Source organism: Kryptolebias marmoratus, linkage group LG8 (genome assembly GCF_001649575.2).
Source record: "Kryptolebias marmoratus isolate JLee-2015 linkage group LG8, ASM164957v2, whole genome shotgun sequence".
NCBI lineage: Eukaryota > Metazoa > Chordata > Actinopteri > Cyprinodontiformes > Rivulidae > Kryptolebias > Kryptolebias marmoratus.
This window is the reverse complement of record NC_051437.1, coordinates 19451043-19464075: the sequence shown is the minus strand read 5'-3', so window position 1 is coordinate 19464075 and position 13033 is coordinate 19451043. Positions and strand designations below refer to the sequence as shown.

Sequence of the window (13033 nt, the reverse complement as noted above, 5' to 3'; positions counted from 1 at the left end):
CCCCCCCCTCTCCCCCCTCCCCCTCCCTTATCTCACACTCTCTCCATCTCCTTCTCCGAATGTTGGTTCATCTTTCTCCGTCACCTCGTCGTGTCTTTTGCTTCACTTTCTTCATCCCCGTTTTAAGCCTCCATGTTTTCCTCTTCCTCAGTTTCTCCCTTTCTCCTTACTTTTCTATGACACCCTCCCCATTTGCCTTGCACGTGTTTGGTGAGCTTAGTGCCATTTAAGGCCAGACAAATGGAGCGCCAGGCTCTAAGCCTATCGAGCAGCCCTAATGATTTGTTTTTAACAATGGGCCCTAATGGGCCCCAGATAATCAATGACGAGGGGTCGATGGAAAGGTGAGCTGTGGAGAGAGTCGAAGCGGGAGAACGGAGAAAGCTTCCATCTCTAACTCTTTTATTTCATTTTTTTTTTTTTTGGTGTTCTTTAGTTTTGCTTACTAGTTATTGTCATTCTCACGTTTTTCTCCACTCTTAACTTATTCAACTTGCATATTTTACAGAACGTACACATTCGTGGATGGCTGGCGCAGCCTTGCCTTTAGGTGCACATTTTCCTACATACTCAGGTGGATGTGGACTTCACGCCATTGTTTCATTGTTAATATAGTGGCTCTAATGTGCCGCTCCAGCAGCCTTCACTCACTCTGAGAAACGCTTTTCACCAGAGTTTGGAGCTGGCCTTCTGGGATGTAGCTGAAGAAAATATTTAATTAAAGACCCCACACAAGGGCATTGTCATGCTAAAACATGAGGGTGGCTTCCCTAAACTCTGGCTACAATGGTGAATCCAAACTTCTGCTTAAAGAATATGTTATGCTGTGTCGTTAAGATTTACTTCAAGTAAATTGCACAGCCCCAAACCTTTTCCAGACAGAAACTAGTTCTCCATCAGAAGAGGCTTGTTATTGCAGCCAATAACAAGAGGTTTCTTCTCCAATTTTGCCAATTCTTTTATTCATTTTATGTACAGTACTGAGCAAAAGTCTTAAGTCATCCCTCATTTCTTTATATTTTGATTCCAAGAAGCCAACTTCTCTCATTTTTAAATTGGTCCTGAGCTTCTTGTTTAACTTCAGTTGCGCTCTGACTCAGCTTTTTGTCCAGTACCTGACCATTTTCAGAGGACTGTTTGTTTTTTAAGCCACCGACACATGAATCATTCAGGCGTAAAAAGACTGCTAAACTCAAGGGATGACCCAGTGTTGTGTCGACGCAAAACATTCGACTTGGCAAAGAACGTGACATACAGTAATGATCAACTGAAGGATGATGCATCTCTCAGGTCTTTTGTCCTTGTAGTTTTTTAAAGACATGACTTATAGATACCGTTCATCCGCTGTAGATAGTTTTTTAAGGGCCTGACACTTTATTTTATCCTCCGTGTGTCCACTTTACTCTTTTTTTTTTAAGCACAAACTGCACAATAGCATGTCATGGTCAGGTTCAAGGATGCAAATGAGTGAAAAAGTGGCCAAAGTCAAAGAATTAAAACTTTGAAAGACTTCCTGAAACCCTGAAGAATCACTGATAAAGGGGGACAAACTTCATGAAGTGATACGACTGGTTCAAGTGGTTGAAAGTTTACAGCTGAGCACTGCAAGGGTATACAGCAGGACACGTTACTTGTTATCTGAGGTTCAACATATAACCTTAAACAGCCACTGAGTGTAGAACAAGAGAAGCAGAATGTCAATTGAAGACAAAACCTGACTTAAAGTCCTTCAGACAGCTCATGGATTTCTCCAGTGCCGAAACGAACTACAAAAACTAAACATTATATCGAACTCTGGTTTCATCTCTGTCTTCATAGGTTTTCTTGCCAGAATATATAGTTGAGTCAAAAGAGAAAAATCGAGATGTGTGTTTGTTTAAGGACGTACACGTACTAAAATCCTGAAGGGAACCTGCTGCAAGAACACAGAAGATCCCTAATATATCACACAGAGGAGTGGAGAAACTTCTCTCTCTAAGAACAATGTCATCGAATCACTTTATGTCAGGTGGCAAACAGATGTTTTCCTTTTGTCTTAAATGTATAGAATTAAAAGATCAGTTGGGTATGAAAGTAAAATAACACCTTAATTTCTTTTTAGATGCAAGAGTAGCAGGAAAAATATTATCCTAATAACATAAAAAAGCATGAACTGCAGAAAAAACCTACAACTGTTTCAACTTAAACATATTTCTGAGTTTAAACTCAATTAAGATATTAAAATTAAAGGAATGGTTCATTTTCCATTCATCCATCCATTTTCTACGCCCAGTTATTCCAGTGGAGCACCTTGGGGAGCCGGTGCCCATCTCCAGCAGACACTGGGTGAGAAGCAGGATGCACCCTGGACAGGTCGCCTGTCCGTCACAGGAAATTTATTTTTATTTATTTGTAGATGAAGCAGAGATAAAGGGCCAGCTAATGTCAGATAAAGACGATACTAGAGCTTGGGTTCTTCCTGTCCTTCCCTACTTTTTAAATCACCTGCGGTTGTCGATGAACGCCACTTTAAACATTTTTCATCAGCTCCTGTTTTTAGTTTTTATCAGTTTGCACATATGAAGGGTTGTTCAACTAATTTTCCTCATTTGTGCATCTTTTGTAAAAAAAAAAAGAACGTAATCCGAAACACGTTAAGGGGGTGGGGTTGAAGAGAGCTTCCAGGAAGTGGGAGGACGGAGTTAGATAAAAACGGATGGATGAATGGCGAGGCCTGGTTAACTCTCCCCGGTCCTGTGTGGCTAATTACTCAGTGTTCTGTCAGAACAGCCTCGGCTCACCGAGTACATTCACACTGCACCACTGGCCTCACACAAACACACACACACATACATACACAAATTAGCAGACATATTCACACAAACAAGCCCAAATTTAGTACGCACAGATGAGCACGCGTGGAGACCGCCAGCTTGAAAAATGGAACAAACACACGCAAACACTAAGCTCCCCGCGCCTCGCCTTAACACACAAAAATATATACACCCCCACTGTCTCCCAGAGCTGCAACACACAGCGCCTGACCGCTCTGCTTCCTGCTTATTTCCCCCTCCTACCCCTCACCAATCTCTCTCTCTCACACACACACACAAACACACCCCCTGCTGCCGCACCGCCGGCCCATTATCGATCCCCCGCCTCTCCCCGCGCCACATAAATAATCGACAAGCAATTACCCGCCCACTCCCGCTGCCCCCGGCTTTGTTTGGGAGGCGCAGGGGCCAGCGTTGGGGGTGGGGTGGGGAGGAAGAGCTGGCGTGGAGACGTACAACTCCACAGTGGAAGCAAAGTCGTGATTGGATCCTTACTTCGTCCATGTATGTGGAAACGCACATATCCACATGGGCATGGCACAGTGCAGTGAAAGAGCCCGGTGCAAGTTCAAATATTGCTCAGGAAGTAGAAAGTGAAAAAAAAAAAAAAAAGCAAACTGACAGGTGATTAACTCGTTCAGCTCTTTTGGAGGAGGAGGTGTTATTTTCTCTTCAAACGATGAATAATGCTGGTAATGCAAGCAGGAAATGGATGCAGTTTCAGCAGCTACAGTATTATTTCTTTTTTACCTGTCGCTGTAATGTGCGTCCCGGTGCTGCGGCAGGCCCTGCTTGCGTCTCTGGCTGGATGATGAAGAGGCGCCCGCTGAGGGCAGGTGAGCTTCTAATGCTGCTGGATTCCTGACTGCTGCGACCAGCGCCTCCTGACGAGCGCGCAACAGATCTGGAGGAAAAAAAAAGGAGTACAAAGGAAGAACGTATGATGAAAAATTTAGAGCTGAAAACAAAAGAAAGTCGAGACAGAAACAGAGTTCGGTGTTGTGAAATATGTCTAATTTAAAGTATAGGAGCAAAATCTGAAGAGACGGTCGCCATGATTTCACAGGCAGTTTTGATTTGTTGCGACATAAGATAAAGGATTTTGTCAGGTTTTTTTTCTTCCAAAAATAGCTGCAAGTAACCTTTTCCAATAAGGTATAAGAATTCTACAGTAATAATGTTTAAAGTGCCAACAATGAATTTGTTCAAGTGTTTACTTAAAATAACCTTAGTATAAATAAAATCCCACACGTAACTTTCAGGAGGGACTGTTACACATCCTCTGCATCAGCTGTGAGTGTTGCAAGTCTCACTGAAAATAAAAGATTGACATTTAGAAACTACTTATTGTCCTGCAGAGATATATGAGAAGGCTAAGAATGCAGAAAGCTCAGAAATAGCAAAACTTAATTATATGGAAAAATTCTACTTGCCTCATTAAACCTAAGTGCTGAAATAAATTAATTTTCTAATGCATGTTAAGTCTGCACACAAACAATAAAAGAGACTAAATATGCACACAATGTTCAAGATCCACCTGTCAGGCTGAGGAACTCAAGTTTTGAGCAAGAACATTCAGTTTCTGCAAAATATTTAAAAAAACGTTTTGAGAAAATCCTGAAAGTTAGAATATCTGTGTAAACAAATCAAGTTGACTTTATTTTTGTTTGGTACAAATGCCAAAAAAGCAGCATCACACAAGGAGTCCACAGTGTTTTTACACCTCCCCACCACCACAGTAATCATGCCTTCTCCCTCCGTCTCTGCCTGCCCTCCACCTCCACCTCCACCTCCTGCCCTCAAACGCTCGCCTCATTCCACCTCTTCCTCCCCTCTGCCTCCTTTTCTCCCTCGCAGGAGATGAGGACTCATCATTATCAGCCGGGCCAGGCCACACCAGGAGACATGGCTTCTAATGAGAGAAAAATCCATCCGGCTCTTTCTCTCCTCCCTCTCGCTCCCTGCCTCAATCTATCCACTCCCCCACCCTCTCCCGCCAACACACACACGCACACACACACACACACACACCCCTCCGACCCTCCACCACCCTTTTTTTAATTAGACAGATCCCTCGGGAGCTAGGGGCCATTTCCGCCGCCGGTACGGGTGTGATGTGTGTTTTTGTGTGTCTGTGTGATTTAGGTGCCTGACTGTGTGTGTGTGTGTGTGTGTTGAAGCAGCTGAGTGGGCGCCGGGGTGGTGGTGGGGGTGAAGCGACAGATATTAATGCGGCCTAGCTCCGGTGTATCGATCTGTTTGCTGCGCCAGGCCGCAGGGGACTCGGCTGGCGGCAGACGAGGGTGTGTGTGTGTCTCAGTGTGTGTATGTGGGGATATGGTGGGGGAAGTGGTGTGGTAGGGGTGGGTTGTGAAAGATAAGAGAGGGATGAGAGGGAACCGAAGCCCTAGAGCACACACACAGACACACACACACACAGTCTGTTGTGCACTTGTGACGGGGTGGAACAGGTGACCTCGGAGTTTTCTGTGGTCACAATCTCATCGCACCAATTATTTTGTACAACTGACTCAGTTAAAGGGCTGCTTTTGCAGTTTTTATTATAGCACCTTTATAAAGTCCAGGGACCTCCAAGCAACAGATTTAAAAAAAAAAAGAAAAAAAGAAAGAATTGATGCAGCAGAAGCAAAAGCATCCTGATCAGATTCAAACCTCTACGTTTGGAAGCAACAATATCATCTTTACCAATTTTGCAAAATATCATGCAGCGGATGTTTTCTGGGGACACCAAAACGTAATGAACGCGTATTGTTGTTGCCATAGCGACTCATGAAGTTACTGACGTTGACTATTTGGACAGCAGTATCGGAGAGAGGCCACTTTTTTTTGCTGGATCGTTTTGATTCGAGTGTTTCCGAGGCAGTGTTTCAGTCTGGTTGTGGTTTTGAAACGCTGCACAAACTTCAGATTCAATATCAAAGTTTAATAACAAAAAAAAAAAAGTCTGGATTTTACGACTCAGTTCTATTTTCTGCTATTTTAAATGAAAAAGTCTTAGAAAGCTTAGAAAAATAAATGTTAAACATCCAAGATGTTATTTCTAAATAGTAGTCAAATCTCTGAACACGCTGAAATACCATGTCTGCATAGTTTTTTTAGATTTGTACATTATAGTGTTAATAATAATATTCTAGATCTTTATTATGTATATTCTGAAGCTTTTAAAGTAGACAGAAAAACTTATTTATAATAACTATGCATGCAGCAAGAAAACTATTTGATTTAAACAAAAAAAAAAGAAGAAAAAGTGCTTTATTAAATCTAAATAATTACTTTAAAACCCACAGAAAAACGGATACTTTGCTCAATAATTCCTTCAGTTTGATTTGATCATTTCTCCTGTTATTACCATCTAATATTTATCTAGTCCGTGCTTGCAGAATCTGCAGCCTCCTTTAATGTGAAGTGAGAGGAGCAGGGTCACCTGGGGTTCTGTCCTTCTGTGAGTCTGTTTATGTGGACAGAGGAGGTACTCGGATTCCTAATTTCTCCCAATTTTTTAAAAACTTGTTTCATTTTCCAGCTGTTTGTGCACACGAGGAGAGTCCCTCTGACTACAAAATAAACTCCTGAGGACAAATAAACCCTGTCATGGCTTTCTTGCTTTAATTATTTTAGTTTTGGACGACTTTGAGTTTGCCACCCTATTTTTCTCACCACAATCATTCCTGGAATTGGGCCTAAATCCCCTCAGTTAAGCCGGGTTTTCCTCGGCAAACGCTGCGCTGATACAGCTTGGCTGGCCTGGTGACGGATTTTGTGGACTGGCAGGTACACAAAAGCCAACATTCATCCACTAAAGCGCTGCATACACCAGAATATTAAGCATCTTTTCAGGATGAGGCATTCTTCCAGTCTGTTAGGTTTGAGCAGCTGTAGATATAAGATGAATCTGTTACACCGAGTGTCTTTGTCCTTTAATCCCTCCTCTACTTTTCTCTACTTTTTTAAGATGATGGTAAAGAGATGTCGATGTTTCCATGCAGACTGAACTGCAGGAGACAAAACATCCCATCCCTCCTCTCACTTTCATCTGGATGTCTACCCCCACCTCTCATTTTATTTCCCCTCTTCCTCGCTCTTCTTTCATCATATGAAGAGAGGGGGAAAGCCCTCCTGGCCATTTCTCCAGCCCCGCCACCACTCTCCCCCCAACTTCAACCTTCCCCCTGGCGTACTCTTTTCCCCAACTCTTCTTTTGCCCATCAGGTCCAGAGAGAGCCTCTCAAACAACACCTTGCACCTACACATCCACACACACACACTCATCCACACACATGCACAGAGAGATCCTCTTCACCCCCGTCTCTTTCGTGCACACACACTTTCATTTTCTGTGCCCTACACTTCAAACACATGAAAGGATGCTCTGCGGGGACCAAGGCTAAAGGGAGAGTTGGCAGTAAGGAAAAGGGAGGAGGAGGGGAGGCGTAGAAGCAAGCTCGAGAGGGAAATGTATAGGAGAGATGAGGGGCCCAAAGGGGGTGGAGAGGAAGGGGTCATGGTGGCCTCACTGGAGACCAGGTCAATGTCAAGGGGGTCTCTGTGAAGAGATTCGTGTCAGCCTCTCCAGAGACAAAACAGCCTGTCCCACCTTCAGTACGGTTTGTTTCTTATCCAGCTCCACCTGTTCATTAGAGACGGGGCAGACGTGGGGGGTTGTCTTATAGCATGTCCCATAAACAAACTTGTAAAAAGACGGTGGATATTTGCAGGAAGCGGCCCGGTGTGCTGCTGAGGGGCTCCTCCGCCACTTCAAGATTCTGACAGGATGTAAAACACGCAGACTGCATGTCGAAAAACTTCCCCAATAAGTTGTCTTTAAGTGTATGACAAACAAACTTGGATTTTTTTTTTTTTTGCCTGACTGCAGGAAATATAATTTCACCACCACCGCCTCTTCTTTTTATTTTCACTGTTTATTTTCTTTGTTTGTTTTGTTGTCATCCTGGTGTCTGCTTTCCTGTTTGTGCTCATCGACAGATTTTAAGTGCAGCTTTAAAGAAAAATAAATGTGTGCAGAGTACAAACTATAATACCCACTGAAATATGGAAGTGAAAGAGTGGAGCATATGTATCAGTGCTGCGCCAGACTAAAGACCAACAGGGCTTCAGGAAAAGGAAGCCAGCGATCAGACCGAGCTATAAAACCCTCATGATTTGACGCATTTTGCCTGTAAATCCTCTAAGACACAAAGAAAAGGCAATTAAAGCATTTATAGGCTTCGCCCCCTAGATTTGCAGCCAGCAATTAAAAATCATTACTAATCAAATAAAAATAAAAGCAGCTCAACTACCATTCGGCCGCCGCGCTGATTGGATTTATGCTATTTTGAAAGAGCTCATAAAGCCTGCTCTGACCTAATGTCGCAATTTTTTTTTTTGAAATGTGAGAGAAATTTAAAGATTTGACGACAGGAGAAACGAGATGAACGGAATGCTAAATTTTAAAACTCGAACAAGAAAAGTTTATTTTCTACCTTTAGGATAAATCCAATCAATTTTCTGCCTGTGGAAACAGTAAATTTGTGACACTCTGGTGGTTTCCTGAGCGTTGGGAGATTTAGAGTGTTAGCCGGCAGCCAGTAAGAGCCTCCGAACCAATCATGGTGTTGATGTATGTGGGTGTTGTTAACAGCAGAGAGTCAGGGTGGTCAGAAATCACCTCGGCTGACACTTTGACACTGGGTGGGCAAGATCCACAAATAGAAATGTCAGCCATCTCCAAGGCTGGGGTTTCACCCTGGCAGCAGAGTGGCAGACCTTAGCGCAGATCTCTGAACGCAGAGCTGCACTCCGAGGTTAAAATGTAACGCTGCACCTCGCTGAACTGGTGACAGGAGATCGAAGACGTGGGTTTTTTTTGTTTTTTTTTTACGAAGCTGCAGAAGTGCTTCCAGAAAAAGTTCTTGTAGTCTAAATAAAATCTCAAATCACTGTAAAATAATGAAAGACATTCCAGCTTTTTCATCCGTCTGTTGTTACTGGAAAATATCATTAAAGGTCAGCTGAGCTCTGAGGTTTCTGACTTGATAAGTGACGTCAATGCAGAGGCTGAAGACTGACCGTGGCCCGGCAGACCCATGCTGCTCGCTAGCTGGTAGAGGCGTTGCTGCTGCTCCTCGTAGGAGCCTTGCTCGCTGAGTGCGGACATCATGCGCCTGTATTGCTCCACGGGGCTCATGTGGCCGTGGCTGCCGCCTGCTTCCACTACCGGGCTCTGGGAGTTTTCTGAAAATGAGAGGAGACTTTTCAGCGACAGTCATTGTTCGTGCCGACAGAAAATATACACAAGCTGGAAACATTCGGATGCAAGAGAGCACTATTATAAACAAAACAGGGCTTTACATTAGAGTCTTTGCAGCAGCACTCAAACTGTAAAATGAAGTTTGACCTAAACTAAATTACAAACATCTAATTTCAGCATACAAATCACATATTTTGTGCATGATAAATAAACACTCAAGTATGTTTTTAACATTAGTATAGACTAAACACACAATAATTTGGGCAAGATATTTGTTAAAGAATTTGCCAATAATTATTTGGAGTCAACACTGAGCGAAATATTTCATGAACCACTGAACAAATTTTATTGAAACTACTAGGAGTCATTGCATGTACGTCTACAACAGATGAACAACCCAATTCAAGATGGCTGCCACAGCCACATGACCTTAAAAACACAAAAAAGGCTATAATTTTACACATACCGTGCTAAAATTAGCTGTGGTTGTAGCCGAGTCTGTCACATCACATACGCATCTTGCGATATTGCACGAGATGGCTACAACGCCGTCTTTCCTCAACATAAGATGATCCTGGTATAAAAGCGACATGCATCTCTTCAAAGAATGATAGGTTTTTCAGTTTTTGTGATGAAACTGCACATTCTGCTGTTCGCAAAAGTCGGCCCAAAACAACGAATTAGAATAAAAGTCAGCACCTGTGTAATTCCAGCCCAATCCGACTTTCAGTCCCCCTCAGATGTTAGCCAGAAGCCTCTGCACCGATCTTTCATTAAGAAAAACGCTCTGACGGACAGGAAGCCTCCTGACATGAAGTCATACATTGTTAATGTTTTGAGCCTGACCCCAACATGAACTCACAAATTCTCTGACAGCACTTTCCATACTAACAACACTGTACAGGCTTTTGTCTGCATGTTATGTCAGGAACAAAAATGCCTATAAGAATAAAAAGTCAGTGTCTGTGAATGCACACTTCTGTGCTGTGTAAATGATCAAGGTGTATGATGTCTATCTGGCTGTCAGTCCTCATCCCTAATCTCTCTCCCTGACCTCCCTCCTCCCCCTTTCTGTCAATAGTAACATGATCTAAGGCAAAGGTGCTGGAGGGAGGGGGGAGGGGGGTATACGGGGAGGTGGTTCAGGAGCTGGGAGAGGGAGACAGAGGATGAGGTGGAGGAGGGAGAAGCAGAGGAAGGCTGGGGTTATTTTTACCGCCCTCCTTATTGAAACCTGAGTCTGGCCCCGGGCAGGCGAGCAGGAGTGGCGCTGAGGAGCGGAGGTGGGGTGGAGGAGGTGAAGTGAGGGAGGAAGCAAACACGCAAGCATCTCTGTCTCCGCCGCCGAGCGCCTGCTAATCCATCCAAGGTCCTGAAATGTGTGTGTGTGTGTGTATGCGCACAACTAGTCTGTGCCTGTCTAAAGTTTTCTGCTCTCTGAACACAGCAGTAGGTGCCGACTCTGACGCTGAAAGGAAGACAGACATCATTTACGCAGCAGCATCCAATCTCTCTGGCTCCATCCCATATGCTACCCTCTTTGGCTCTCTTTAAGGCTATTCCTTCACCTGCATTAGTCATTAAAGGATAGTGTCTGTCGCCAGACCTGGGGGGGGGGGCCTGTAAGCGGCACAGATAACACAAACGGGTGTCGAGTCAGGCTTTGGGTGTGGACAGAGCTAAAGGTTAAGACCCAGGATCAGCAATGTTTTGAAACGGTATAAACGTGTTCCTCTGAGCAGCAGGCTGCACATAAACATACCTGCAACAAACAGGCTTCTTCATCACTTTTTAGTATGCGAACACACAGCAGTGGAGGAATAAATGTAAAGTCTAAAAGCTAGAAACCAAACTATACTTATTCTAAGAAGCACCATACAAATGAAACCACGCAAGCTCTATTTGCTTTAAACGGAAGCTGAGGTAGAACACACACACACACACACTCCTAAACAAACAGGTTCTCTCAACCAATAACAAATCCATGCATCTTTTAGGAGCTTGGGTCGTGTCTAAGTGAGACAATAATGGCCAGGAATGAGAGCCTCTGTACACAGAGGAGGAAGAGACTTCAGGCAGGACTGCTGCTGCTCACAGGTCACCCAGAGGGCAAAGGTCAAGGTTCACGCTGAGCTCTTCTCAGCTCAACCTGACTTACGCGTTTACTTACAAATACTTTTTGCTCCTAAAATATTTCCCATTAAAAAAAACATAAAAGTATTACACTTTTTTGAGTAACTTTGTTGTCGTTTCAACGATGTGAGTGCAGTTTTACAGTTTATCGTTTATTTTGTTCGTTTAACTAAGTGAACACGTGCAGAAACTGTGTTTCCTATTAATATCAACATGCAGTTTGTGTAGCACAGTAAAGGCCTCACACTCTTTGAAGGAATGAAAATCGCCCACCACCTTTCATACCAAAGTTTTAAACTAAAATAATCGCTAAAATTAAGGGTCGTAGTTAAAGCCACTGGTCAAACCTTGTAAATGCTTTTATGTGAGATCTCACGACACGTCTTAGACATCAGCGTATATTTTGCTAACAGACAGAGGTGACTCCAGGTGATAATAGAAAAGTTTTAAAAACATTTTGCACAATCAGTTAGTGCTCAGAGTGTGTTTGGAATCACTCTCATCTACTAGCACACCAAACTTTAGCTCAGTATCTGTAAAACTGAGTTATAGCCGTTGATTAACTGTGGTGGCCATCTTGAATTGGGGTGACTCCAAAAGTGAATCAGTTTTAGATGTACATCTGATGATTACTCTCTGAAGGTTTCATTAAAATCTGTCCATTGGTTCATGAGATATGTTGCTAATGCAACAAACAAACAACAGCACACACACAGACACAGGTAAAAACATTATTGCCCTTTTGCCTTTTTTGTTGGGCAATTAAAATAAAGCAAACTAAGTCATGTTTTCCTGATAACTTTACACAAATCACAGCTTTTGGTCCTCTTTGGAGGAAACTTGTTACCATAAAAAAAAGCTGAAAATAGATTTGTTTTTGATCTTTAAAAGTGCATGTTCTTTAATTTTCACTTTTAAAATGTAATACTTTCATCCCTGTGATTTTCTCTTGTTTATATTCAGAAAGATCCAAACATATACCAAATGTTCCATCATGTGAACTCGCTGTGCAGCCTTACCTTTTGGAGATGCACTACGTGACTTCTTAGTATCGGAGGGACACTCGCTGCTGCTGCTGGGAGAGAAGCTTTTCCTTTTGCCTAGAAGGTCATCTGGAAGCACACAGAAAAGGAGAAAAGGCCGTCAGAAAAAAAAAAAAAAAAAGACCAAAAACAGAGCTTGATATTGCCACCCTGTTCTGTATGTAGCTACATGCATGGCAGCTGTTGAGGAATTGCGAAGCAGAAAGAGACAGAGAGGAGGTGAAGCAAGCTATGAGCATCTGGAGATTTGCCTGTTCTGTCAGCGACAAGGAGGAAGCCTGTAGCACTGAAGATGACAGATCTGCCAAGCAAATTCACATGTTTGTCTGTTTAAGGCAGGGAGAGGGACTGTGTCTCTCTGCGTTTCATCCAAATGTCTCCATCCAACAGGCTGCACTCAAGTGTTCGCCTCTCGTCCTCGCTTTCCAAACGTTCGCCCTGACTTTACTAACGGACGTGACATCATTTTTTTTCATTTTGGAAACTTTCTGTCAGCTCACATTATTGCTATATCATTTTTTTTTGTTTTGTTTTGTTTTTGCACTTCCATGCCTCCTCTCGTGCCACCCTCCTTTCAGAAAAACTTCTTTCTCCATCCATGTCTGAGCCCTGCTCCCACCAGGAGCCCTTCATCTCTCCTCCCCGCTGTCCCCCTGCCACCAAAGAGGAGCATCTAGTGTACAATTACAGAACCCCCTGCTGCCTCCTCCTCCTTTTCCTCCCCTCTCATCTCTCTCCTCCTTCCTGCCCCGTCACCTCACCCCCACCCACCCACC

General features: G+C 43.4%; 1 protein-coding gene across 3 annotated transcripts in view; it reads right to left on the bottom strand.

The window, feature by feature from the left end:
- samd11 (sterile alpha motif domain containing 11) overlaps positions 1–13033 on the bottom strand; it is an 82391-nt gene that overhangs the window by 7996 nt on the left and 61362 nt on the right. For all 3 annotated transcript variants that reach the window (XM_017417850.3, XM_017417852.3, XM_017417853.3), the window contains 3 exons: positions 12234–12326; positions 8901–9065; positions 3564–3717 (listed from right to left, as the gene is read on the bottom strand). In XM_017417850.3, coding sequence (XP_017273339.1) covers positions 3564–3717; positions 8901–9065; positions 12234–12326 — 412 coding nt within the window. The remainder of the gene's footprint in view (positions 1–3563; positions 3718–8900; positions 9066–12233; positions 12327–13033) is intronic.